This window comes from Balaenoptera physalus (assembly GCF_965194825.1).
Source record: "Balaenoptera physalus genome assembly, chromosome: 4".
Classification (NCBI taxonomy): domain Eukaryota; kingdom Metazoa; phylum Chordata; class Mammalia; order Artiodactyla; family Balaenopteridae; genus Balaenoptera; species Balaenoptera physalus.
In genome coordinates, this window is record NC_138891.1 from 11,135,089 (window position 1) to 11,162,053 (window position 26,965).

General features: G+C 50.9%; 1 protein-coding gene across 2 annotated transcripts in view; it reads left to right on the forward strand.

The window, feature by feature from the left end:
• The window catches only part of SH3BP5 (SH3 domain binding protein 5), a 72,462-nt gene that overhangs the window by 32,666 nt on the left and 12,831 nt on the right, over positions 1-26,965 (forward strand). Inside the window, exons 1-2 of one of the 2 annotated variants that reach the window (XM_082459333.1) lie at positions 2,864-3,499; positions 24,860-25,024. In XM_082459333.1, the coding sequence (XP_082315459.1) occupies positions 25,001-25,024 (24 nt within the window). In that variant the 5' untranslated portion in view covers positions 2,864-3,499; positions 24,860-25,000. Of the gene's footprint in view, positions 1-2,863; positions 3,500-24,859; positions 25,025-26,965 lie in introns of those variants that run through there. The other variant, XM_082459332.1, reaches the window with a different exon arrangement.

The following is a 26,965-nucleotide window of genomic DNA, read 5'->3' on the forward strand; positions in this document are numbered from 1 at the left end:
TTCTGAACTCAGGTTTTGGCTGATCTCGTGAATGTGCAGTCAGTTGGTGGGTTGGCTGGAGCGTTGGCTGATCTGGGTTGGCTTTATCTGTCAAGCAGTTGGCTTGTTGTCAGCTGAGGTGTCGGGTGGCTGGACCACGTGCATCTCATCCAACAAGCTAGTGTGGGCTTCTTCATATGGTGCTGGGATTCTAGGAACAGAAACGGCAAGCCCTTTCCAAGCCTCTGCTTGCATCACATTTGTTAATGTCCTGCTGGTCAGAGTAAGCCACATGGCTCGTCCAAAAGCAAGAGGTAGGGAAAAAGCAAACTCCACCTGCAAAAATACCTGCAAAGTATTACGGCCATTTTTGCAGTTTACCACAGTGATTAAGTTAGTTCATGTAAAGCATTTGGATGAAAGAAGATGAATGTTAAGTTATTATTCCAGATGTATTTTTCTATCAAATATTATATCTCCAAGGTGAATCTGCTATGTTAAAAAACAAAACAAAAACACCACCGCCACCGCAAAAAAATACCCTGTGGGTGGAAGAAGAAACAGTCCTCTGCTGGCTGGGAGGGGATATGGAAGATGTAGAGACAGAAGGGTGACCCCAGGCAGGGTGGGTACATACCAAGTTGCTTGTGAAGATAAAATGTGGCAGAGGATCGAAAATGATGATGAGGGGATAGCTGACTTACCTTGCGACTGATGGAAAGCCCTCCAAGCCCAAACGGATGAGTGGCGGGGACCTTGAATGGGAGGGAAGTCATGTTTCCAATGAAAGGAGTAAGTCAAATATGTCAGATAATCCCCTGAATTCTTATGTTAATCACTATTGTAGTCTTCTGTTGTTGGGAAATCTGGATGTTGATTTTGTTTACAGAAGACCTTCCCTAAGTGGAGAACAGGAAGCCTGGGCTTTGCAGAGATGGGACGAAAATGCAAGTGTATGTCAATACAGGTTATACTCTACTTGTCCATGAATTTTTTTCTTCTAATTCATTATTTTCTTTCATTCGACGAATATTTACAGTGTTCCTACTAAGTGTCATGCACTAGTTTAGCCACTTGTCAAGAACGGAAGAAAGACTCTGTCCTGTAGAGCTGACAGTCCCCTCTTAGCAGTCTTATAAAAGTTGCGTGGGATGGAATGTTTTGGGCAAAAGTAGAATCTTTGTTACTGATCTGGATTCGTGTGTGTGTGTGTGTGTGTGTGTGTGTGTGTGTGTGTGTGTGTGTGTGTGTGTGTGTGTGTGTGTGTGTGTGTGTGTGTGTGTGGTTTTTCCCCCTTCATTTGAGAAATGGAGTGAAGCACTGCTCCCAGGGAAACAGAGGATTGTTCCTGAGAGCCTCTGGTCACAATTTCATCAAACACAACTTTGTTTTATGTATGTTTCTCTTTAAAGACACCTTCTTTAATCTATATGTCTTATGAATAATTAATTCTATACAATGTTTCTTTACAATGAAACACTAGCCCAGAAGGGATGAACATTTCCCTGCCCCTGGGTGACAGAACCAAAAATTTCTCTGGCTTTCAGCCCCACACCGTGTTGTGCTTCCGTCGTGACCTCTCAGGCATTGTTGCCAGATGGAATCCACACATTTAGCCGCGTTTCCACGGCTTCATCTTGCACTACAGACTTGACGTTGGCGCTTACTGGAGCCGCGTCTTGTACGGATGTGCACATTTCCTTTTTCTGGATGTACTGTATTGTTGATTCATTAAAAGTGAACTCATGGCCAACGGCACGATGACTCACGCCTGGAAGCAGCTCATCTAAAACACGTATTTTCTCTGTAAGGCACGTCACAGCTGTCCTGTGCTTAGGTAGGACCCCAGACAGCACTCAGCAGTAGGCTTGGGGGCCACCTTAGAGAGGAACCACCACCGAGAAGCACAAAAACGTGAAAAACATGGCACTCAGTAGACTGTGAGAAGGATGGGTGTTTGCAACCTGACAGCTGGAACAGAAGGCAGGAGGTCCTCTCTGCTTGGCCTCAGCTGGCATCGTGCACATCAAGACTCACGTTTTTTTGCTTCTCTGGGCTGGTCCGTGAATGACTCCGAAAGTGCAGTAAATACTGATTTTGGGGTTACAAGTAAGTCGTAGCGGGTAGGCAAATTCACAAACATGGAATCCACTGAATGATGAGGATCAACGTACTCAACAAGTGGAGAGCCCAGTGGGGAGGAGCGTCTGTTAGAGAACAGGTATAGATGGCACAGGTGTAGACGGTGTGTGCAGGAGGCCGGTGGAGTGAGGTCACGGGGTGTGTGCACGTGTGTGTAAAGCTTTGGAAACACACCTGAGCCCCTGAGTATGAGACAGTCTGGGTAAAGGACAGAGGAGCCGCAATCTGAGGGGGGAGCCGGCGTGGACAGGACCTGGCCTGAGTCCGTCAGCTCCAGGGCTGTGCGGTGGGGCCTCGGGCAGCTGAAGGACCAGGCAGGGAGGGAACCGCATGGCCCGATGAGGGAGGGTGCAGCCTCAGCCTAGTCTCCTGCCTGGGTAGAGTAGCCGCGGTGGCTCTTGCGTGTGGGCTCGGGTTGTGTTGGAGAAACTGATGGGGCACTGATGCCACATGTTGGGTCCGTACTGGTGGCAGCTCCACGTGGAGGTCCAGCGGTGTCTCAGGCACCACGTGTCCCCATAATACAGATGAGGAAACTAGCCTCGGAGCCCAGAGACCATCACTCGGGCCTTCACATGCGCCTTTCCCGTGCTGTGATCTGATCTGGGAGGACGTGGAGGGGGCTGGATCGGACTGAGTCGTTAACCAGCTGCCAAGAGTGAGTCATGAGAACTCCAAGGCTGTGACCCGAAGAGGCAGCAGGCAGTTGAAGCGCAGTCGGGTGTAGCCCTGGGAGAAGGTGGTGAGCTCCTCTTCCCCTGAAAGTTCTAGCAGCACCTGGTGCCCGAGTGGGAGCCTCACAGTGATGTAGGCACGTTGCAGGGGGGCGCTGGGCTTGGGCAGCACGGAGGTGACTGTTTCCGGGAAGACAGGGTGTGGACAGAGCCATCAGAGGTCAAGGATGGATGGGAGGAGGGGAAGGAGAGTTGTTGTAACACTCTTTGTACACCAGGCACTTTCTCAAGTGCACTTTCCCAAGCACCAGGGCAGTACTTTTAAAAAACCTTCTGCAGAGTAGGAAACTGAGGCTTAGAGAAAGTCAGGTTATTCAAAGGGCTCCCACGGCCCTCATTTATTCAGATCCGTGGGGTGCCTGGGCCTGCAGGGGTGGGTCCCTTATAGACATGAACCCACTGGGGCCTGACGGAAGGTGGCCAGGCGATGGTATCATTACTGCCGTCACACAGAGGGGACGGTAACTAAGGCTTTGGGAGGTAAGGGAACGTGCCCAGACCACAGACCCCCATGGAGAGGAGCGAAGATTTGAACCCCCATCTCCCTGCTTCTGGCTGTTGCCTGCAGCCTGGTGCTGGCACTCTGACAGTACTTAGGGACTGTTGGAAACCTGACCACACCCTGGCACGTCTTGTGGAAACAGGTAAGAGAAATAATCGACTCGTAGGGCTAAGGGGAGATGCTGGGCTCATCTGCAGTTGTTTCCCTGCCTTTGCTGCCCTGGGGCACCTGGGAGGCTCTTGCCAAGTCATCGGTGGCCCTTTGAAACTTCTTCCCCTCCTGGGACCTGAGTGCACTTTCGTCCTGCCTCCCTCTTTCCCGGTCACTTTTGTTTCTGCTGAGCCTGTGCCTGCCTGGGTGGCAGCTGTCTGCGTGAGGCTCGGGTGAGGAGGTCTGGGTCAGTGACGTCCGTCCCTGTGATCCTGGTCACGTTCCCACTGGGCGGCCACAGGCCAGTTCCTGGGAACTGCATCACCCAGGTGCCCGGGCTGAGGGCAGGCCGCTGGGTGACGGGGCACCTGTCCCGAAGCAGAGTCCCTGGTGATTTACGGCAGGAGGGAAATGTGCTATATTAACCCTCCTTGGCCCGCAGGACCGCCCTGCCTTGCAGTCTTGGCTGGAGATTCCGGGGGAGAAGCAGCTGCATTGGGAGGCCTGGAATCTTGCGTCAAGATGGGGTCAGTGGGGAGACGAGGGGCAGCCTCTGACCCAGGGTGAAGGCTCCTGACGTAGAACAGGTCTCGAGGCTTCCAGACGGGCCCACCCCCCTTTGGAGCCGTTGCCCCTCCTGCTGGGCTGGCTGTGCTTCAGGCATCCTCCACTCTCCCATGACTGGAGAGGGAGTGTGGCTGATCTGAGGTTTTCTCTGCTGTGGCGCGAGGACCACCTGCATTTGACCCTTTCCTGCCTGGCGGGCAGCAGGAAGCCAGGAATGGGGCTCGTGGCCAGCAGGGAGGGTCTCAGCGGGGCAGTATGATGCTGGGGGTGCTGCCCCGCGCCCCCGCCGATGCCTGGTCTGTTGGGGGCTTCTCGGGGACAGTCCCCTTTTCCTTTCAGTGGCCTTTTGCTGAGGCCTGGCTGATACCCATAAGTGCGGCTTGAAGCTGACAGATGTGGTTTGTCACCGCAGGACAGCGGTTGGAGGGGAAGCAGGATGTGGAGTTCTGTACCGAATCTGAAACCATGAGGCTCCTTGGATGTTTCTCTTTTTCTTTTCTTTCTTCCCTCCCCCGCCTCCATCCCCCCTTCCATCTATTGTCAATAAAATCAATGAAATTGCTGCTTCCACACGGATCGCCCTTCCCTCCCCCTCCTGTAAACCACTGGCATTCCCTAGAGGGGGCAGCAGGGTGACTGATTTCTCAGTTGAAGAAAATCAGAGTATGGGATGTATTTTTGCTATCAGTTTTGTCAACACGGGTAGGCCTCTTATGTTGCCAGGCGACAGGGTTTGGTCCCCAGCCAGCGGTGACGTTTCTCTTGAACATTTTGACTTAGCTTTCCTCGCCTGGGGACACCCCCTGCCCACCCTACTTTCCTCCTTTTCTCTCTCCCTTCCTCACCCTTCCCAGTGTGACTTCACGTTCCCCCTTCCCTTCTAGGAAAACTTCCCCCTAAGAATCTGATGGACTGATTCACGCTGAGAAGTGGATGACGGATAAGGCTTCGAGATTTATGGTCTTTGGATGTTCAAGTAGTTCTGCCTAGAAATACTCCCATAGCTTGGGTGGTTCTGCTTCCTGCCTGGTGGGATGGCTGATTCCCAGCTCGGGGCTTATCACACAGGGGGAGCTTCTTGAAATGTGTGTAAAGGAACCATGCCCATCACACCAAGCGGGAGGTGCTGAGGAGTCCAGGCCATAGACGAGTTTTCATTTCTGCCTGGTGAAAGAAAGGTCCTTGTGGAGTTTAAGCCCTAAAGGTAGGGTGGGCAGATAGAATACAGGACACCCAGTTCAAGTTGAATTTCAGATCGTTTTTTTTTAAGCATCACTCTGTCCCATGTAAACCTTGGGACACACTTCACTGAAACAGATTATTTGTTTATCTGAAATTCAAATGGGCCTGGGAGTCCTGTATTTTTATTTGCTAAATCTGGCAGCCCTGCTGAGGAGGGAGGTTGTGGTCTGAGTCATCAGCCAGGTGGAGAAAGTAGTTTCAGAGTCGGCCGCCCCTTCTCGGGGCTCCTGAAGTCACAGCGCTCAGCCGTGGAGAGTTGTGGTCCCCACCTTGCCACCTGGCAGGTACAGGACAGGCGCTTGTGCTAGGATTCCAGATGGCTAAAATGCCCTCAGCTTGGTGCTTCTAGGCGGAAATGGGCTTCCTAAGAGAGGTGCCTGAGGCTGACATTTTTTCCTGTCCCTTCCTGGCCCTCCCTAGCTTGATCGCTGCATTCCGGAGGGCCTCATGGGAGGCCACGCCACTGGGTCTCCTCTGAAGGACCTTCCAGAAGGTGAGCTCCCCAGCTGTCCTTCCTCCTCTGCCGGGCGTCAGCCTCCCTCCAGCTCTCTCCCCTTCCCCATCCTCGAGTGCCTTTATTAGTTAGTTTGGTCATTTATTCATTTGCTTGTTTATTCATTTTTCCATTTAGAACTTCCTTAGGCACTAGAGGAAAGGGTGCCTCTTTGCTTCAATTAAGGCAGTGATCAGCTGGCTTTAGGAAGCCTCACTTTGAAGAAGTGGTTTAAATGGAAGTAAAAAAAAAACAAAACACCATGTGTTCATCAATTTGTTACCGGCCTCCAGTGCATTCCACAGCCTTTTGGCAAAGCACTGTACTGCAGAGAAGGTGCTGGGCCTTTTTTATTTCTGAAAATCGTGGTGTATCTTCTAAGTTCTCTCATTCTTTGAATTTAAGTCTCTTGATCTCAGGCTCAAGCCAACTGAACGAAGGTTCTCTTTATACAGAGACGACTGGGAGGTGTTTTCACACTGACCCTGGGCACTCAACCAGGGTGGCTACAGGCACCTGTAGCGGGCTCTCCTGAGAGCAGTTGTTGGAAAGAAATTGATATGTGAGGCAATGTATTAGTTTAGGTAAGTTCCTCTTCAATCTGGCTCCGCCCCAAGCCCATAAAAAATATACAGATGAACTTCTACAACCTAAAATTCTGAAATTTATATTGCCTTGTACGCAAAATAATGGCCTCATCCTGTATCAGCCAGGAATTGCATTTTGCTGCAAGTAACACAGGGCTTAAAAACAGTGGCCGAAACACACAAGAATACTTTCTCTCACCTGAAAGAAGACCTGAATTAGGCAATCTAGGTTGATGCCATGAGTCCAGGGTCATCTGAGATCCAGTGTCGTATTTATTGCTCAATCCTAGTATGTGAGTCCCATCCTCAAGAGTCACCTCCTGGTCCAGGATGGCTCCAGACGCTCAAGCCATCTCATCTGTATTTCAGGAAAAGAGGAAGGGGAAAGGACGTATGCCCCTTGTACTTTAAAGAATCTACCCGGAAGTCCCAGGCAACACGCTGCTTCTCTTTCATTGCTGGTTCTCTCATTCTTTGACTTTAAGTCTCTTGATCTCAGGCGTACAGCTGAACAAAGTTTCTCTTTGTACAGAGAAGGCTGGGAGGTGTTTTCACACTGACCCCGGGCATGGTCGTGGGTAGCAAGAAAGGCTTGGCTTGGAGCGTTTTAGCTAGCAGGGTTGTTTCTCAGGATGAAGAGAAGCATGGATACTGAGAGGCAGCTAACCACCTCTGCCATGTCTGTGCTGTGGTTTATTCATTTCTAGAGAGGCTCTTGGTTGGAAAGACTTAGAGGTGGGCATATGTGACCCGTAGAGCAGGCACAGGACTTCTCCGAGGAGGGAACTGCTGCCAACTCCCTATCTCTGCTCCATCACTTCTGTCCCTTTCTGCTACATGGGAAACTTCCTTTCCTTTGCATTGTGTTGGAGTCCTAGGAGAAAATGCTAGCTTACCATAAAGGAAGGGGTGTGTGTGTGTGTGTGTGTGTGTGTGTGTGTGTGATTTCGTCAAGTCACAGAATCCATTCATACCTTCTTTTAACACACACTCGTTAAACGACTCATTTCCCATCACCACTTCTTTGGTGGAAGCCCTCATGTCTTGCCCGGATTGTTGAAATCGCCTTTTTCCATTGGAATTCTGCCTCTCCCAGTCCCCCTTCTCCACTTCTCCCCCATAACCTCCCAACTCAGTCTTGGCAAAGTCAGTTTTGCTGATAATCCGGCTCAAAAACTGTAGTGGATGTGCTGCTTAATTTTATGTGTCAACTTGGCTGGACCACAGGGCCCAGATACACGGTCAAACATTATTCTGAATGTTTCTGTGAGGGAGTTTACTGGATGAGATTCATATTTACCTCCGTGGGGTTTGCGTAAGCAGATTGCCCTCCATGGTGTGGGTGGGCCTCACCCAATCAGCTGAAGGCCTGACTACAACGGAAGACCGCCCTCCCCCGAGCAAGAGGCAGTTACGCAGCAGAGGTGTGCGGACTTGACCTGCAGCATCAGCTCTGCTTTGGGTCTCCAGCCTGCTGGTCCACCTCGCAGATTTTGGACCTCCAGCCTCAAAAATAATCATATGAGCTAATTCCTTAATATAAATCTCTTTCTATACACAGATCTTCCTCAATTTATGATGGGATGACATCCTGATAAACCCATCGTAAGTTGAAAATATCATAGGTCGAAAAATGCATTTGATACACGCAGCCTCCCGGACATCCCAGCTCAGCCCCACCCACCACACACGTGCTCAGAACACTCACATTAGCCTGCAGGTGGGCAGAACCCTCTAACACAAGGCCTAGTTTATAATAAAGGGTTGACTGTTTCATGGAGTTTATGGAATACTGCACTGAAAGGGAAAAACAGAATGGAGTGCGGGTCCGGATGGTTGTCAGTGTGTCGGTTGTTCACCCCCGTGACTGGGGGCTGCGGCTGCCCTGCCCAGGATCAGAGAGAGGGTCGTACTGCACGTCGGTCCCCCAGGGAACGGTCCACCTTTGAAGCGTGGTTTCTACTGAATGCATATAGCTTTTGCACTGTCATAAAGTCGATAACTTAGAAGTTGAACCATCGTGAGTCAGGGACCGGCTGTGTATACACAGCCCACTGGTTCTGTTCTCCGGAGGACGCTGCCTGACACAGCGCTCCTTCTGTCTCTGGTGACACACCCAGGTCTGAGCAGAGCACACAAGGCTTTTACCTCCTCCTCCGCGTCTGCTCCTCTCCGTGCTGAACCCCGCGTGTGCCCGCCTCCGCCGCTACTCACAATTGCTGGCCGCATCGTGTTGTTTCAGTCACAACCTCTGGGTACGTCATGGGGTGTTTTGCATCTGCGCACACCCTGTTCTCTTTGCCTGTGACGTTTTCCTCCCCAGACTGACTAGGTCTGTGAGGTTCAAAACAGTGGCCAGTAGCCACGCGTGGCTACTTAAATATAAATAATAAAATGAAATACAACCAAAAGTTCAGTCCTTCGGTCTCACCAGCCACACTTCAGATGCTCACTGGGCACAGGTGGCTGATGGTGGCTGTTTGGGGACAGTGCAGACAGAGGACATTTCCATGGTTGCAGAAAGTTCTATGGGAAGCTTTTGCCCTTTGCCTGATGACCTGATAAAATGAAGGCACAGGTCAGTGCACCTTCTTGAGACTCTTGCTGCAGGCCCCCTCCCACTCTGAGCTTTCCTGCAGCTTTGCTTTGAGAACTGGATGAAAGTTGTGATGTCATCCTCCGGGAACACACGGATATGCACGGGGGTGTATACATCATAAACACAATTTCAAGGTAATCGTCAGCTCCCTTTAAGGGTGAATAACAAACCCACAGGACAGGTTTGTCCTGTGGGTTAATAACGACGAGCTAATACTACGTCATGCTTGCTGGTGTAACAGCTGACACTTCTGTCCCGCTCGCGCACGCCTGTTCTGAGCACTTTACGTGTGTTAACTCACTTGCTCCTCAGATCAGCCCCACAAGGTGGCTTCTGTTGTCCACATTTTGCAGATGAAGAAACCAAGGCACCGAGAATTAAAGTGCTCAGGGTCACTCAGCTAATGACCCAGGCAGCCCGATTCCCGCGTCTGGGTTCCTAACCTTTCCAACGAGGGCTGAGAACCCTGACCTCCCGCCCTGAATCTGAGCTCCTTGATGACGGAAATCGCATCTTATCTTTCTGACCTTTGCAGATCTTCATGACGCGTGGTGCGTGGTAGAAGTGAAATGAACGCTGGGTGGAAGGAGGGTGCTGGGACCGCCTGAGTTATACAGCGGCTTAAGGCAAAGTTGTCACGGCCCTGAGACCTTGGATTCTTCCCCTGGGTGTCTTTTCCTTTTTCTTTCTTCTTCCAATGGCTGCGGTTTGTTCCTGACCCCCTAGAGCCGGGAGAGGCCCTGAGTCCCTCAGACCTGCTTTGCTTGGCAATACCAGATGGAAAGCCAGTGGGTGCCCATCTGGCCTCCCCAAGCTGGGGGCCCCGCTGCACCCTGGCCCTAGGACAAGGCCATTCCTGTCTTTCTCAGAGCGTCCTAGGTGGCTTGAAGTGGAGTGGGCTCCGAGGCCTGGGTGTGCTTGCTTCTGTGTCCTGTTGCAGTGATGGCCTGCTCTGGCCCTGGCTGGGGGCTGCTGGCATTTCCATATACCGAGCTAGGCGGGAGGTGTGCTGTGCTTACTCTTATTTATATTAGGCCCTTGTTTTCATCTGTGTCCTCCTGACCTTGAGTTCTTTTGGGGTTCATCTTGCCGGTGGTAGTTAAAATTAAGCCAAGTCATGCTAACCCAGAGGCAGAAGATGAGTTGGAGGGGAGGGGGGTTGACCTTTCAGTGAATCAGTTGCTCCTCTGGCTGTGCTTCAGTGTCCCAGGCAACCCCTGGTGCCAGATGATCCAGGGCAGGCTGAAACCCGGAGAAGGTGGGAAGGGGGCAGCCAAGGTCCCTGGCGATGAAGGGCTTGGAATAGCTCCTGTTTCCAAGTCACCGTCCTGGTGGCGGGGTCTCACAGATGTACAAAACATCACTGCCTTCAAGGAGTTAGCAGTCTTGTCAAGAAGGCCAAGTGAAGGATAAAATAATTCGAGATACGTTGTCAGTATGTTCATATGTTGGACAGTTTTCAAAGTGTTAATAACGTGGCAAACTGTTGAAATATAAGTATAGAAGTTTGGTCTTGTGAATTCAGAGGGTAAAATTTCACCTGGCAACAAATTTCCTGAAGACCCACTGGAACCTGGGTTATATATCAGTCAGCTTGGAGGAGGCGAGGTCGAGTAGAAGGGGAATTATTTAGATCTCAAGAGAATGACATTCACATCACACGATTTAGTGTATACAGTGAAGTCCTTATTCAGGTGAGTTTTCACATCACGTAAATGGGCACTTCTGAGGATATGTGCGCCCAGAGAGATCAATGTCTCCATTGGTCTGGAGCCACAGAAGGAGAAGATTACAAGGTGCATTTGGATGACTGACCACCAGGAAGTTGTTTGTGGCTTATCATTTGTACCCTAGCTTGGTACCTAAACTAAACAGAGTACACTATTAAAATAAGACATTTCTTAAACGTCTGCCATGTACTGGCCACTTGGCTAGGTTTTGGGAATTAAAAGTTCAGGCATGGTCTCCCCGTCACTAGGCCTCCCCGGGTCACTGGGTGATGCTCTGTAGAGAGATCATGGAAACTCCCTGTGAGCTTTTCTGCTGTGGCACCAACTCTGAGGGCCCTCAGCCCGGAGGACTGACCAGGTGTCTCTGGTCACCAGCATGTGTTGGGGGCCCAGGGGTTGAGTTGCCCTACTGTTCCCCCTCCTCCCTGTCTCCCTTCATGGCTCCTCTGTGGGTGTCTTCCAGCCCTCCAGGCCAAGAGTAGAAAGCTTTGCGAATCCTCTTCCCAACCATCCATCTTTAGTTGCCAAGTAAGTTGTGTGAATGGAAGTCACTTTGGAATGGGCATGTCCCCTGCCCCCGTTAACAGAAGCCTCTTGGGAGTGAAGCCAAGCAGCTGTGTGACGGAGGCACTGGCTGGGGGGAGGCCAGTCCTGGCCAATGTCAGGAAGCTTTCCAATTGAGAAGCCCCTTTTGTGGATCCCAGACTGGCGGGGAAGGGGCCCTTGACAGATACTCCCGTTATATCTTCTGAGTATTTCTTATCTCAGAGGCAGGAGGAATTTTTTTTTTTTTTTTTTTTTTTTTGTCGTAGGGCATAGTTATTTATTTATTTTTATTTTTGGCTGTGTTGGGTCTTCGTTTCTGTGCGAGGGCTTTCTCTAGTTGCAGCAAGCGGGGGCCACTCTTCATCGTGGTGCGCAGGCATCTCACTATCGCGGCCTCTCTTGTTGCGGAGCACAGGCTCCAGACGCGCAGGCTCAGTAGTTGTGGCGCACGGGCTTCGTTGCTCCGCGGCATGTGGGATCTTCCCAGACCAGGGCTCGAACCCGTGTCCCCTGCATTGGCAGGCAGATTCTCAACCACTGCGCCACCAGGGAAGCCCAGGAGGAATGTTTTTTGAGCCCATTTATTTTAATAGTGTAGAGGCTGGAAATGTCTTTGGAGCCCATTCGGTCCTTGGTACAGAGCTGGGGGTGGGGAGGTTGGCCGGGACTTGTCCAGCTTTGGATGCTCTACAGAGAGAATGCCTTGGCCAGAGGGCTGGGCAAAGTGAATGTGCAGATGGCGTTGTAGAGATAGTTTGTCAAACTGAGGGTGGCCCGGTGGGTTCTGTGGTTTCTCATCGGGGTCTAGAGACATCGGTCTTGTCAGTCTCCCTGCTGGACAAGTGGAGTAATACAGGGCCTGTGTTGGTGCTTTTCCTCTTCTAGGGCACTGCAGTCATGGGACCTGGGTCCGAGCCTGGTCTCCTTTCTTTCCTCCCTCCCTCCCTCCCTCCCTCCCTTCTTCTCTCCCTCCCTTCCTCCCTCCCTCCCTTTCTTGTATAGTTGATTTACAATGTCATGTTAGTTTCAGGTGTACAGCATAGTGGTTCAGTGATACATATATCTGTGTGTATAAATATTCTTTTTGAGATTCTTTTCCCTTATAGGTTATTGCAAGGTATTGAATATAGTTCCCTGTGCTATACAGTAGGTCCTTGTTGTTTATTTTATGCGTAGTCTGTATCTGTTAATCCCAAATTCCTAATTTGTCCCTCCCTCCCCCCTTTCCCCTTTGGTAACCATAAATTTGTTTTCTATGTCTATGTGTCTGTTTCTGTTTTGTAAATAAGTTCATTTGTATCATGTTTTAGATTCCACATGTAAGTGATATCATGTGGTATTTGTCTTTCTGTGTCTGATTTACTTCACTTAGTATGATAATCTCTAGGTCCATCCATGTTGCTGCAAATGGCATTTCATTCTTTTTTATGGCTGAGTAATATTCCATTGCATATATATATGTGTATATATATATATATATATATACATACCACATCTTCTTTATCCATTCATCTGATGATGGACATTTAGGTTACTTCGGTCTCCTTTCTTTCTAGCCGTGTGACCTTGGATCAGTTCCTTAACCTCCGTTTCTTTGGGTTTCAAGTGGGTACAGCAATACTTACCAACAGGGCTATAGGCTAGATTCCGTAGGTGAATACTGGTACAGCAGGAGTTTAATAAACACCCTTGACCTGGTTCCTTTTATCCTTTTGGCAGTAGAAGTGAGGTGCAGGTCAGGGCAGGGCTTACCCAGGTTTCTGCAGTTTGGTTTCTGCTCTCCGTGGAAGTGCTTTGTGCTGATAATGTGCTTTGTCATTGTAAGTGGGTGTCCTCCCCCCTCCCCCCCTCTCTTCGAGGGACAGAGAAAGAGCCGAGGGTTTTAAATCACAGCAGAAGAGATCAAGATTAGAGGTGAGACATTCTGGGCAGCCGGAGTGGTTTGGCCACTAACAGGATGGGGGGGGCCCGTGTTGGACGCCACCACATGTTTGGTAAGTTGCCCATGTGGGCAAGGTGGGTTTCGAGGGGTCAGGAGCCTTTCCAGTCTTGTAAACCTGTCTCTCGCTTGGCTAAAATTTGGGCTCTTTACCTCCCCTCATTGGCAGTCCTACAGGTGTTTTGTTTTATTTTTAAAATTTTTATTTATTTTATTTATTTAGCTTAAATTTTGCCTTCAGTGAGGAGCACCTTTGATAAATACCTTTGGTTTCCCTAATCTTTTAGCGAATAGCATTTTCTTGAGTTTTGTGATTACGTGGCAGGTAAATAGCAAAATTGATAACTGATGAACCAAAGCCTTCAAAAAACATTTCTTTACCACCTTTTATTATAGAATGTTTCAAGTGTGCACAGAAGTAGAGAGACTGTCAGTGAACCCCAGGCACCCGTCAACCAGCATCAGCAGCAATATCTTGCAATCCTGTGTTCCCCAGTGTCCCCAGTTTTAATGGTAAAGCTGTTCACAGATACCATATCACTTTACCCATAAATACTTAAGTGTTTATCTCTAACAGATAAGAACCTTTAAAAGATCACATGTCACACCTCACAAAATGAATAACAGTTCTTTTTGTATCATCTCATGCCCAATCCTTTTTCAGATTTCCCTGGCTGTTTGAACAATGTATTTTTCTTATGATCGGTTTAAAGCATTTGACTAGAAACAGCTGTTATATTTTGATTTGATAAATAGGGTGGGCCTCCCCTTTTCCCTCATGTGATGCCCTTACTCAACCCAGTGACATAATTTTGAGTGTGAGGAAAGAACTATGTGGTAGATAAATAGCAAAGTAACAGCTGATTAAGAAGTGCATCAAGAAGCAATTTTGTAAGCTTTTTATTACGGAAAATTTGCAAATATATACAATAAAGATGACAGCAAAAGCAGACTAGCTCAGTGGTAAACTCACCTGCTGATGGACTGTTTGCACATGTCTAAGCCAGACGCTGCGTTCCAGGCCGCGGCCTCAAAAATCCTGCTGTAATTACATGTCTTCTGTACTGGGAACCAGGCTGCCTGGGAGATAAGAGAGGCCTCGCCCTTTCACCTCCAGTCTGAGACATCCAGTGACTTGTTCAAGGTTGAAGACCCAAGACAATGGTCATTGTTGGTGCTGGGAGTGTACCCTGCTGCTCCCAGTTCTTTGGACACAGGACGGGGCCTCACAGTGGCCGAGCTGTGCCAGGCGATCAATGCCAGTTCTGTGTAGGGCAGGGGAAGGTTTCTTCCGCCAGCACTATGGTGTGTTTAGAACCGGGGGCCCTGGGATTGGAGAGCTGCAAGGGGCATGTTTGTCCACGTGGTCCTGGTGGGCCTGCCTTCTGGAGAGCAGGCCCTGGAGATGTTGGCAGCTCTGCTCACAATCCCCAGGTAGAGGGAGGGCTGTGCCCCCAGTGGCAGAACAGGGTGAGGGCCAGCCAGCCTCCTGGCTCCCCGCCGGAGAGAAAGGAGAGGAGTAGGAGGTGAGAGCAGGGACAGAGCTTTGCCAAGGCAGCTGCTGTCTTCGGGTGCGAGACTGGCTGTGGCTGAGCGGAGGGAGATGCCGTTCCTCATCCTGGCGTCCCGATTCTTCATTCACCCACCTCTTGGCTCCCATGCTCCCTCTTCCCCATGGGAAACCAGCAGCCACACATGAGCTGTGAAGGACTGTCATGAGGCGTAATTACAGAGCTCGGGGCTCTGCCCACGCAAAGCAGCCCCCTCCCCTCCCTCAAAACCTCGGGCCATGGTCGGGCACCCTGTCGTGCCCGGGGTCTGCGCTGTTTTCCGGGGAAGCTTCCCTGACGGGTGCGTGTGTCTTTCTGACCCCGAGACTTGGAGATGCTGTGCTTCTTGTGTCCTGGGAATGACCTGGGGGGGGTGGGGGGCGGTTTGGGGACAAGACGGAGACAGAAATAAATGGGAGGATTTGCGGGGAAGAAGGTATAGCCCTGCTGAATCTGGGGAACCCTCCCCAGCAGAGAGGCTCCCCAAGTGAGCACGTATTTGAGGAAGTTAGAGGTGGTATGTGACTTGTCCCTTTGAGCAGGCCAGTTTACTTGTTAGGCTCTTGATTTCGCTTCTGTAAAACAAAACGGTTGGTTTCCATTGTTTCTATCTCCTCGAGCCCAGAGACTTCGTGATTCGACCCCCGTGGGCCAGGGGTCTGGGTGTGGTGGTAGCTCCCGGCGTGCTGCTGGGTCACGAGGGCCTTGGCCTTGTGCACCGTCCCCTGCCTCAGGCCTGCCCTGGACTGACTCTTGCCAGCTTGGAGCCCAGCCACATGAGCATGGGAGCAAGAGGGAGCCCAGGGGGTGGATGTGGAGGCAGTTTTCTGGCTGGGGAGGGGGGCGCAGAGAGAGGCTCGGCATCTGTTGGGTCTCAGCAGCGGCAGCAAGCCTTTGATTTGGGGGCCCGCGTCGGATGTGCCGTTCCCGGAGACCCCGCCACGCGTGGCTGGCAGGCTGGGTGAGCCACAGTGATCGTGCAGGGAGAGCCAAGTGTGAAGGTCAGAGACGGCCGTGGCTGGCCAGCCCTGACCTGCTGACTTGGGCTAAGAGCCCCATGCCCTCCCTCCTGCCAGCAGCTTTTGGCTGGACCGGGGACCGTCTGTAGGGAGGCAGATGGTGCCCACCTGAGGCCGAGGGACAAGTGGCAGGTGAGTGAAGCGGGAAGCCCCCGGGTGTGGTGTGGACGTGCGTGCTGGGTCCAGAGGTCAGGCGCAGGCTGATGCCTCACACAGGAGACAAGCAAGGTGGGCTCCATCCCAGATGAACCTCCCCGAAGCCCCCAACCGAAACCCTTGAGTCAGACCCAGCTCTGGTCACTATGGGGCCCTGGATGACCCGGGGAAGTGGGAATTGTCCTGCCAGAAACTGGGTCATAGCACCCTATTGAGTGGCTGGGCCTTTTCTGCACCCAGGGTCTCACCACAGTGTACCGCCAGGTTTCCTTTATGACAGGTTTTTAACTGTATGATTATTTATAAAACAGAGCAGGAACAAAAATGCTGCTTTAAAAAATTTTTTTTATTTTATTGAAGTATAGTTGATTTACAGCGTTGTGTTAATTTCTGCTCTACAGCAAAATGATTCAGTTATACATACGTATACATTCTTTTTCATGCTCTTTTCCACTATGGTTTATCACAGGATATTGAATATAGTTCCCTGTGCTATACAGTAGGACCTTGTTGTTTATCCATTCTACATGTAATAGTTTGCATCTGCTAACCCCAAACTCCCAATCCATCCCTCCCCCACCCTCCTCCGCCTAGGCAACCACAAGTCTGTTCTCTGTCAGTGAGTCTGTTTCTGCTTTGTAAATAAGTTCATTTGTGTCATATTTTAGATTCCATATATAAGTGATATCACATGGTATTTGTCTTTCTCTTTCTGACTTACTTCGCTTGATATGGTAATCTCCAGGTCCATTCACGTTGCTGCAAATGGCATTATTTCATTCTTTTTAATGGCTGAGTAATATTCCATTGAATATATGTACCATGTCTTCTTTATCCATTGAATATATGTACCACATCTTTGTTATCCATTCCTCTGTCAATGGACATTTAGGTTGTTCCATGTCTTGGCTATTGCAAACACTGCTGCAATAAACATAGGGGTGCATGTGTCTTTTTGAATTATGGTTTTCTCTGGGTATATGCCCAGGAGTGGGATTGCTGGATGTTATGGCAACTCTATTTTTATTTTTTTGAGGAACCTCCGTACTGTTCTCCATAATGGCTGCACCAGTTTATATTCCCACCGACAGTGTAGGTGGGTTCTCTTTCCTCCATACCCTCTCCAGCGTCTGTTATTTGTAGACTTTTTAATGAATGCCGTTCTGATTGGTGTGAGGTGGTGCCTCACTGCAGTTTTGATTTGCATTTCTCTACTAATTAGCAGTGACGAGCATGAAGATGCCGTTTTGATGAACACAAACCAGAGACTGTGGATGGTAGCTGAGACCTTCCACCAGCCTTCACTCATTGTTGGCCAGTGTCTAGGCCAGCCTGTCCAGTAGCACCTCCCGTGATGCTGGAAGTGTTCTGTGTCTGCACTGTCCAGTGTGGGACCACCGGTCACATGTGACTCCTGAGCCCTTGAAATATGACTGGTGCGACCGAGTAACTGAAAACCTAATTTATTTCATTGTAATTAAATGTAAACAGCCACCTGTGGCCAGTGGCTCCTGTATAAGACATTGCAGATCTAGAGAATAGTTAAGTAGGTAATTGCAAATGAGAATCGTTTTTTTCTTTACTTTTTATTATAGGAATTTTCACATATATACAAAGTAGAGTAGTGTAGTGGAGCCCTATATACCCTTCACGCAGCTTCTATAATCACTAACCCATTGGCCAGTCTTGTTTCGTCTTTACCTCCCCACACCCCGACCACCCCAGCTCTCCCTTCTGTGTTATTTTGAAGCTGATATAATAGCTTTTTAATTTTTGTTTTTAAACCGCTCATCTTTAACCCCAGGACAGAGCAAAACTATTTGACCTTGCTTTTTTCTCATCCCTTAGGACTCCTGACATTCTGATTTATTGACGAGCCTTCCACTAAACCAGCTGCAGGCCGCCCTGTACGATGTCTCTTAAGACTGCTCACGGCTTCCTCGTATTTCTCTAATGAGAGATACGCACCATAGATCTTTCATGTAATTTGTAATATATATTGCTTAATATGTTTTATATTATACAGTTTAATATTAACTGATAATGGCTCAAACTGTACATGGTAACATTTGGGACTGATTAAAAATTGATGTCCCATATGTTCAACACATTTTTAGATCTGCAAAAATTGGTCCAGGAAAATTGAGTTTGACAGAAATAATGGAAAACTCCATGGCATAGGCTGTATAATGAGTAAAGTTTGTGGATGAAACTGCTCCGTGGCTCAAATTGATTTGAAATTGAAAAGAACTGATCCTAATGAAAATAATTTTGACTAAATAAAAATGAAAAAAATTAGGAACACTGGATATGAAAAATAATCAAGGAACTAAATGGACTTCATGACATTCTCTCCAGAAAATGCTTCTGATTAAAATGTTTGTGTCCGGGACATCCTCAGGGTCAAAGTGGCCGATGCCCATCTCTGGCCACTCTTCCATTAACCTCAGACAGGCTTGAAAGGGCGTGGAAGGAGGAAGTTTGCAGAATTGAAAGTCTCAGACTCTGGCAACTTCCCGTCCCTGGGATTGCTCAGAACACCGGCGGACAACCAGAGCTTGAGTGAAACCGAGAACACATGCCCTGTCTCCTGCCCGCTTTGATGTTCATCCTGATATCCCTCCCTCGCTGGGGATCTTTGATCTTCCTCAGATGGCTTGGAGAGGCATCTGTGGCTTTTCTCCATGAGCTTCTAGCTGGGGGATGGATTCTTCCAGCAGCACATGCAACAGTCACTGTAAAGGGGCAAGGACAAAATTGTATCTTTTTTTTTAAAAAGGCAAGGACAGGGGGCTTCCCCCCAGCGGATGTCCAGTGCAGCAGGCACCTTGACCTTGTCCTGCTCTCCTGTGGGGTGGGGTCATCCCAGCCAGAGCACTCGGGCCATAGAAGGCAGGCCTCCCTGTGGTGCTCTGAGGCCCATGGCCACCAAAGGGCCGTTGCTGCCCTCACGCTCTGGACGGCCTCTGCTCTCCCCAGGCTGGTGACTTTCTGATCCTCTTTAGGAGGCAGTGGGGCACCCCATGTGTCCCGAGGTTTCCAGAAGCCTCTTGTTGATCCGTGATTGTTCCCGTCGAGCACTGGGAGGTGCGTGCAGATGGAGCCCATTGGTTCCTAAGTAAACCCAGAGAATCCCTTTGTGTTTCAAGTGCTAATGGCATTCATAGGGAATAGCGAAAGCCATCCAGGGGCCTGTGACCTGAATGGGAGTGTGGTTTTGATAGAAATTGTGACTGCCCCATGCTCCCCTGGGAGTGGGGTCCAAGTTGTTGCCGAGAGCAGGTGAGGGAACAGGGTCGGGGTGCAGGAGAGGTCACACTCAGAGAGCCTCTGAGCCTCTGGTCTTTGGTCCCTCAGCAGCCTCTATAGACCCCACCATCTGCTCCCCGGCTCCTGACTAGGAATGAGCTCAGCTCTTACACCGGGGATCCCACATCCCTTACCCCCTCACTCGCACTCTGTGGAAGGGAAACGTGCTCTCCTTGGTGGCTGACATCTTTTCTCCCTGCAAACCCCCTACCCATCCCCATCTATTTAGCAGTGGCCAGTGTGGCCCTGTGATTAGGGAGGAGAAGTAAGAGGGACCTCGCTTGGGCTTCCCTGGTGGCACAGTGGTTAAGAATCCGCCTGCCAATGCAGGGGACACGGGTTTGAGCCCTGGTCCGGGAAGATCCCACACGCCATGGAGCAACTAAGCCCGTGCGCCACAACTACTGAGCCTGCGCTCTAGAGCCCCCGAGCCACAACTACTGAGCCTGCGAGCCACAACTACTGAAGCCTGTATGCCTAGAGCCCATGCTCCGCAATAAGAGAAGCCACCGCAATGAGAAGCCCACGCACCGCAATGAAGAGCAGCCCCCGCTCGCTGCAACTAGAGAAAGCCCGTGTTCAGCAACGAAGACCCACCGCAGCCAAAGTAAATAAATAAATTAATTAAAAAAGAGGGACCTTGCTTGACCAGCACCTCTTGGTCAGGAGTGTGTAGCCCAGTGGGTGGTATTTGGTAGAAGTTTAGCATGAAGGCACTGGGTCAGGGTTTGAATCTGGACCCACCCTTGCTACCTGTGTGACCTTGGGCAACTTCTTTAACCTTTCTGAGCTTGGTCTCCTTTATAAAGTAGGGATGACACTTGGACGACCTCACAGGGTAATTTTGAGATCTAAATGAGACGTGTCCCAGAACACCTTATTATATATTGTACTCAGAATAAATGCTCCAACAGTAGCTGCTATGATTTTCTTCGTAATCATCTAAATCCACATTTAGGGTTTGTTAGGAGTCAGGTACTGGGTTACTCTCGTTTTGCAGGCTTTCTGCGTGATCTGGAGCCACCCGTAGCTACAGCATGGCTTTGGGCAGCCGAGTGACACGACCCCTACTCTTTTTCAGTTTCTGCAGCTCACTGGCTGGTGTGAATCCCACGTAGGGGCGCAATCCTGCACAGTTTGAGCCGCCATCTGGTCTTTGGTCCCTCGGCAGCTCCTCTGGCTGTGTATTATTTATGGGTAGACTGTCCACTTGCCCCACGATCATGTCACTGGCAACGTTACCCAGGTTGCGGGCACCTTGTGGTAGAGCAGAAATAGCCCCACCAAGGGTTGGGGGCTCTGGTTTCCTGGCTCTGGCCATCTACCAAGTAGCTGTGTGACATTTAACAGGTGGCCTTGCTTCTCTGGGCCCTCCTTTGAAAAACGAGGGGTTGAACTGGATGGCCTGCAAACCTCCTTCCGCCTTCTACCTCTGCTGCAACCAGCGCAAACATCCGGGTGCTCCTGTTCCTTCCTGAGGCCGCTTGTGGGCTGGCGTGGAGTGGAGTGAAGGCCGTGGCCGTGGCCTCGACAGTGGCCGGCCTCTCCACCCTCTCCCCCTTTGTTGATGACACCGTGGGAACCCACTTGTCAGATCCATTCACGAGCAGCCTTTTAACACTCTCTCCACAGCGCTGTTTCCGTGAAAGCCATTAGTGTTCACGAGTCATGAAGATATTTCACCTTTTTCCTGTGTTGCATTGTACAACTCCAGCCTGGTTCTGCTAACATCTCCCACTCAGCGCTGTGTCGGGCAGGCCTCAGCCCTCTGGTTTGCTAACTGGGTTTCCCTTTCGTGCGTGAGCCCCGCTGGGCCGTGTGCACACTTGGGGAGCCCGGGAGTGTAGGGCCCTTATTCAGATAATGTATTAATACCAGGGCCTGGGTCCTTTGTTGGAGTTTGAAGGTAAAACCTGGTTGGCTGTGCTAAAGATTTCTAGGTATCATCTTTCATATGATGGTGAGAGCCAGATAGCCTGCTCTTTTCTTGGACTCTAAGTTGGCTTCTGATTTTCGAGGTCACGTGTTCCTGTTAGGAGGCTGGGAAGTAGTCTCTGAGTTAAGCCTCCTCGGTTAGACATGGGTGTGAGCTCTTGGATGCCTCCTGTGCTCCATGGTGCCTGGTGCCTGACACCCTCTGCTTCGAGAACTCTTCCCTAAGAAACCTTGGACTAATCACTCTCTCTTTCCAACATTCCCATGTGCTTTACACCGGTCACTTGTCACTGTCTGTCTTGAATTGGAGTTTGTAATGAATGTGTCTGTTTACCCGACTGAGTTGGAACCCCTTATGTTGGTGTGAACCCCTCCCCCCCAGAACTCAGCGCCCAGGAGATGCCTCATCAATGTCCAGTGGCTCGTGTCCTGCTGGGGGGGCGGTGTGATGGCATGCTCCCCTCCCCACCTTGTGTGCACCCGCCTGGTCCTTCCTTGTGTGTGTGGGTTTAGAAAATGTTTTATGAAATGCCTTACAAAGAGGCCATGTGCTTTGGGGTTCTTTAGGAAGCCCCCAAAGTTGTTTCCTTGGGCTTAACAGTTATAAAATAGGCTGTGAGCAGTCAGAAGGAAGTTGAGGGAGATCTGACCAGTCTATGCGGGCTGCTGTAGTCATGTCTATCAGGTTTACAGAATAGCCCAGCTGTGTGGAGGGGAAGTTGTGTTATCATTTAGGTTTAGATTTGGCTGAGCATAACAGAAAACCCCCAAATAACACCGGCTTGAATATGAGACTTTATTTTCTCTGTCATGTAAAAAGTCAGTTCAGGGCAGGGACCTAATTTACTGTTCCTTCATCCTTAAGAGAGTTGCCTCATGATCCAAAAAGGCTGTTGAAGCACCAGCTGTCATATTAATATCACAGATGGAAAGACAAAGGAGCTCTCCTGAAAGTCTCACTCAATATCTATTTATATCTCGTTAGCTAAAAGTTAGTAACAGGAGTACTAGCTAAAAGTTAGCAACAAGGTTGGTAACAGGGGTACAAGCCTCACTCAATATCTATTTACATCTCATTAGCTAAAAGTGACAGCTGGGAAGTAGGTTTTAGCTGGGACATTGCCTCACCTGGAGACATGGGGGCTCTATTTCCAAGAAAGATACAGCGAATAGACAGTGAGTACAGAACACATGCCCAGCACTTACTTGAATGAATGAATGAGTGAGGGGATAAGTGATGGAGATATGCCATCTGGGTTAAATGTATACCAAACCCTCATATTAGTGGGATCCACAATATGACAAGGAAAGCACATTTCTGGTACCACAAGAGGGACAGAGCCTTGAGGAAACTTCAGAAACTCCCCAGGGACTCAAAAGAGAGCATGTTCTACAGGGCCACTTCAGATGGGCATCCTCTTTTCCCTCTTTGTAGGGATCTGGTTCCCTTATTTGAAACACAGCAGATGCATAGCAGCGGGTCAGGAGGGGCTGGGCCTGGGTCACGGTAGCCACATTTCAGAAGGTCCCCATGAGGGCATCTGTTTTTGGCTTGTTTGAAGAAAGAAAAGCTTCATCACTCAAGCAGGGAGACGTGGCTGAATTGAAATACTAAAATTTCCTTAAATACAGATCCCTTCTTAGAAAATGTTAGAATCCTGTGGGGTTAATTATGGTCTGATGGTCCTGGGTTGAAGCCTGTAGGTGGTCTGTGGTTCAGCATGGGGCGGCTTCTCGGTGCCAGGTGCCCTCCAGCACGTCTGGGCAGGTGGAGGGCCCCCGAGGTCTGTCCTCACACTGGAGAAGCACGGTGGGCCTGGAGCTCGGGCTCTGGAGCAGTGAGTGTGCTGCTGACAGCAGGTGGTGCTGTCTTCTCAGTGGTTTGTCCTAGAGGGCGGCCCCTGGTCCCCACTGTGTCCCTGAGGCACACCTGTGTGGTCCCAGGGCCACACAGTGGGTCTGCAGCAGGCAGGTCCCCTGGTTGAAGCTTTAGCCTGGCATTCATGCACAGCCTCTGTTCTTGACTCCCTTTTGAAACCCTGATGGGAGCCTTTGTCAAGCCTCCTACAGACACTGTTTCATAACTCTGCTTCCTCCAGGCCCCCCACCAACCCGCATTTTCAGATCATCCCCATCTCCAGCCCTCAGTTCGGGATCATCCTCATTTAAGAAGCCGTCCTGGATTCCCTCCATGGGAAGAAATTTCTCTTTCATGTCCCCTCACTCTGTTACTTCTGAATGTCCACTCCCTCCCCAGTTTGGCTCCCTGACCGGGTTGTTGTCGCCTGAGGGTCGGGTCAGGTGTGACCCGCAGTTACAGGATCACAAAGATGGAGGGGGCACCGAGGGGTCACACAGCTGTCCCTCACCCTGGGGGCTGATGGGCTCCAAGTCTGGTTTTGTTCCTCTCAACTGTCTTTGAAAAGTGTCCTTGGCCTGTGGTATCCGAAGACTTCCTCTCAGTCACGTGAGACTCACTCTGGGAATGGGTGTGGGCCCAGATGTTCCCCCCACCTCCTGGGTCCCAGGGACTGCCTCGGGGGTGTCCCCCAGTTTATGTAACTGACTGAGGGATCCCGTTAGCCAGGGGTGAGTGTGAGGCTGCAGCGGGCCAGCATCTGGCAGCGGCTTGCCTGAACCCTGGCGGGGAGTTCAAGGTGGGCCTGCTGAGAGCAGTGACAAGGACTTGCTGCAAATTTCTGGTGCAACCTCATGGCCCACTCCTGGGGGACGCGTTTCTACTGCATGAAAACAACAGAATGCGAGTCAACTATGTGACTTACAATTTTCTAGTCCGAGTAAAAAATTTAAAAATAGCAGGTGGAATTAGTTTTAAATAATATATTTTAACCCCTTAGGTACAAAATATTGTCATTTCATCATGTAATCAACATGGTCGTTATTAAGGAGATCGCTATTCTCTTTTTGTTCTAAGACTTTGAAATGCGGGGTGTTTTACACTCAGTTTGGATCAGTGACGTTTCATGTTCTCGATAATCCAGGCTAAAGGGGCTCTGCTGCTGCTTCTGTTGATTCTCCCACTTGAAGTTCCCTGAAAGCAGGGACAGCATCGTGACGATCAGGGCCTTCCCCCCACCCATCGCAGGTGTCGGCGCGTGTGATTTGAGTGGGGGCCTGTCCCGCAGGGTCACCGCACGGGGAGGCTGGGACTCGGAGCGGCTGGAGTCTGGTCACAGCTGCGTGAGCTCAGGGACGGCCCTGGCCCGTCGAAGCCACGGTTCCCACTCAGAATGACGCTGCTGGACAGTAATCTTCGGGGCTTTTCTGATCCTCACGTGCTGTGAGCTGAACCATGTGTCTGGGCAGGGGTGCTGCTGGGGACACTGATACCCTTGGCCTCATTAGCAAATGAGATCATCTCTGTGAAGGGCCGCGGTCGACACTGTACCCACCACGGATGGGTCAGTTCGCTGCCTCTAACTCTGACCCAGAGCCTGCGTGTTTATCTGGTATGTTGGGTCCCGGGCTGGTGAAGACCCTCCACTCCCCCATCCAGCGTCTACACAGACCTGCGGGTGCCCGGCCTGTTCCCAGGCTGCCCAGGCAGAGGAGGACAGGACTCGTCCAGGCCCTCGGGACGCCCACCTTCTGGAGGGTGTGATGAGCCAGCGGGAGCCCCTGCTGTGTCCGAGGCCTCATGCGGTTTCTCTCTCGCGCAGGCGCAGCTGGAAGCTCAGAGAGCCACGCAGGACTTCCAGAGGGCCACCGAGGTGCTCCGCGCCGCCAAGGAGACCATCTCCCTGGCCGAGCAGCGGCTGCTGGAGGATGACAAGCGGCAGTTTGACTCGGCCTGGCAGGAGATGCTGAACCACGCCACCCAGAGGGTATGAGTCTCAGCGGAGCGCGTCCGTGGGACCAGCGCCGGGCTGGGCTTGCGCCGGGGTGCGCGCCTCTGCCTTGCGCCTGCCTGTGGGCAGGGACAGAGAGGGGGCGGGGCATGCATCTGCGTGTGGGCGTGGGGTGGGGAGAGGGGCTGGGCTTGCGTCCGCCTTGGGTTCCTGCGGCCTCGGGGTGCAGGTGCCCATCACACCCAGACTCCCCGCTGGTTTCCCCGAGCAGAGGAAACAGACCCCCAGGCATGTTGTACGTCACAGGTGGTCATCTCCATGGGGTCTCTGCGGGCCTGGGACTGAGCCGTACTCCGCGATGACAGTCACCCGGTGACAGGCGTACCTGCCCCTTCCCTGTCGTTTGAGGTTCGTCTGGTTCAGATCACCCCTGACGGTCCTGACTGTGGATGGGGCTTCCCCGAGGGACCCGATCGTTCTCCAGAGTCCCCTCCCTCTGAGTCCCAGGGGTCTGGCTGGGTTTGGAGCCCGGGTGGAGGACCTTGATTACTTGCTGAGCCTGGTCTCAGGGGTGGGTGCCAGTTGGTGAGAAGCAGGGGCCACAGCAGATGAGGCCAGAATACAGGGGGTGCGCAGGCTGGCTTTCGGGCTGGGCTGGGGTCTGGGGAACCAGTGTATGCACAGGAAGTGGGCTTTGACTCTTAGGTTTGGTGCCATCATTGTTTGGCCCTTTACCAGCTCCCACGATCTGCCCTCTGGCCACATTGCTGAGAATCAGAAGTGGTGGGTATAGCTGGACTTGTCGCCTCTTTCCTCCCCTCCTCCAGCTGGTTTGCTGTGGGGAGGTGGGTGAGGCCTTGGATGAAGGGTGATGTAGGGGGTGGGAGCTAGTCTGGATTCCCTGAGAGGCCGCCTGCGGGGCTGGAATAGAACCTTTTCAGTGTCACCTGCCACGGTGGCTCAAGTCCTGGGGGACCTGATAATTAAAGATGGCCTTGTGCTTCCTTAAATAGAATGCCTGACGCACAAACGGCTTGGACTTGGTGTCAAATGCGGGTCGACTCTGTAGCACCTCCCCTGAAGCCCGGGCTCCCGGCTGGGCTTATGTGGCCTGGGGCCTCCTGCCACCTAGTGGACACGATGTTGGGAGAGCCAAACACAGCTTTCCTGGGTCCACTGGGGAAATGCCAAAGGGGAGGTTGGAAATCTTGGAAGTTTACAAGCCACAGCCTGACAGAGTGAAAAGGACAGGAAAAAAAAAAAAATTAGAGTAGCTCCTTCCAAGAAATTAGCTGAAGGCCTGCCTTTCTTTCCTGCCCTTCTTCCACCCCAAACAAGATCCAAATCAAGCTAGTCAGAATCATTCAGAAATCACTTAATCTGTTCTTTAAAAAAGAACAAAATGGGTTTCTGCTTTTTTTTTTCCCTTCTACTCTTTTAGAGCATTTTAGTTTCATTCATTCCCTCCCAAATTATATACATCTATCCATTATTTTATTTTATTATGATTTTTCTAATTCCACAGCTTAGATATTATTTTATTGTTTTACACAGCTATGGTTTATTTAGACTTAAATAATGCAGGCTCAGTAGTCATGGTGCACAGGCTTAGTTGCTCCGCGGCATGTGGGATCTTCCCAGACCAGGGCTTGAACCCATGTCCCCTGCATTGACAGGTGGATTCTTAACCACTGCGCCAGCAGGGAAGCCCTCCTTCTACTCTTTAAGTCCTGGGACCGTAGTGGATGGTGAGTGGCAGTCCAGGAGAGGTGTTCTCAAGACCTCCACATCCCATGACTCCGGAAGCATCATTCACGCCAGTCTTTGGGAACGGTGCTTCTTGGGGTTGTGCCGTGTGCAACTTGTGGGGCTGTACCAAACGGCCCTGGGCTCCTGACGTCGCCTGGGGCTCCTGAGGGCCCGGGGAGGGTCATCTGATGTGTGCTGTCACTGAGGCCGCTGGAGGTTTCTTGGTCA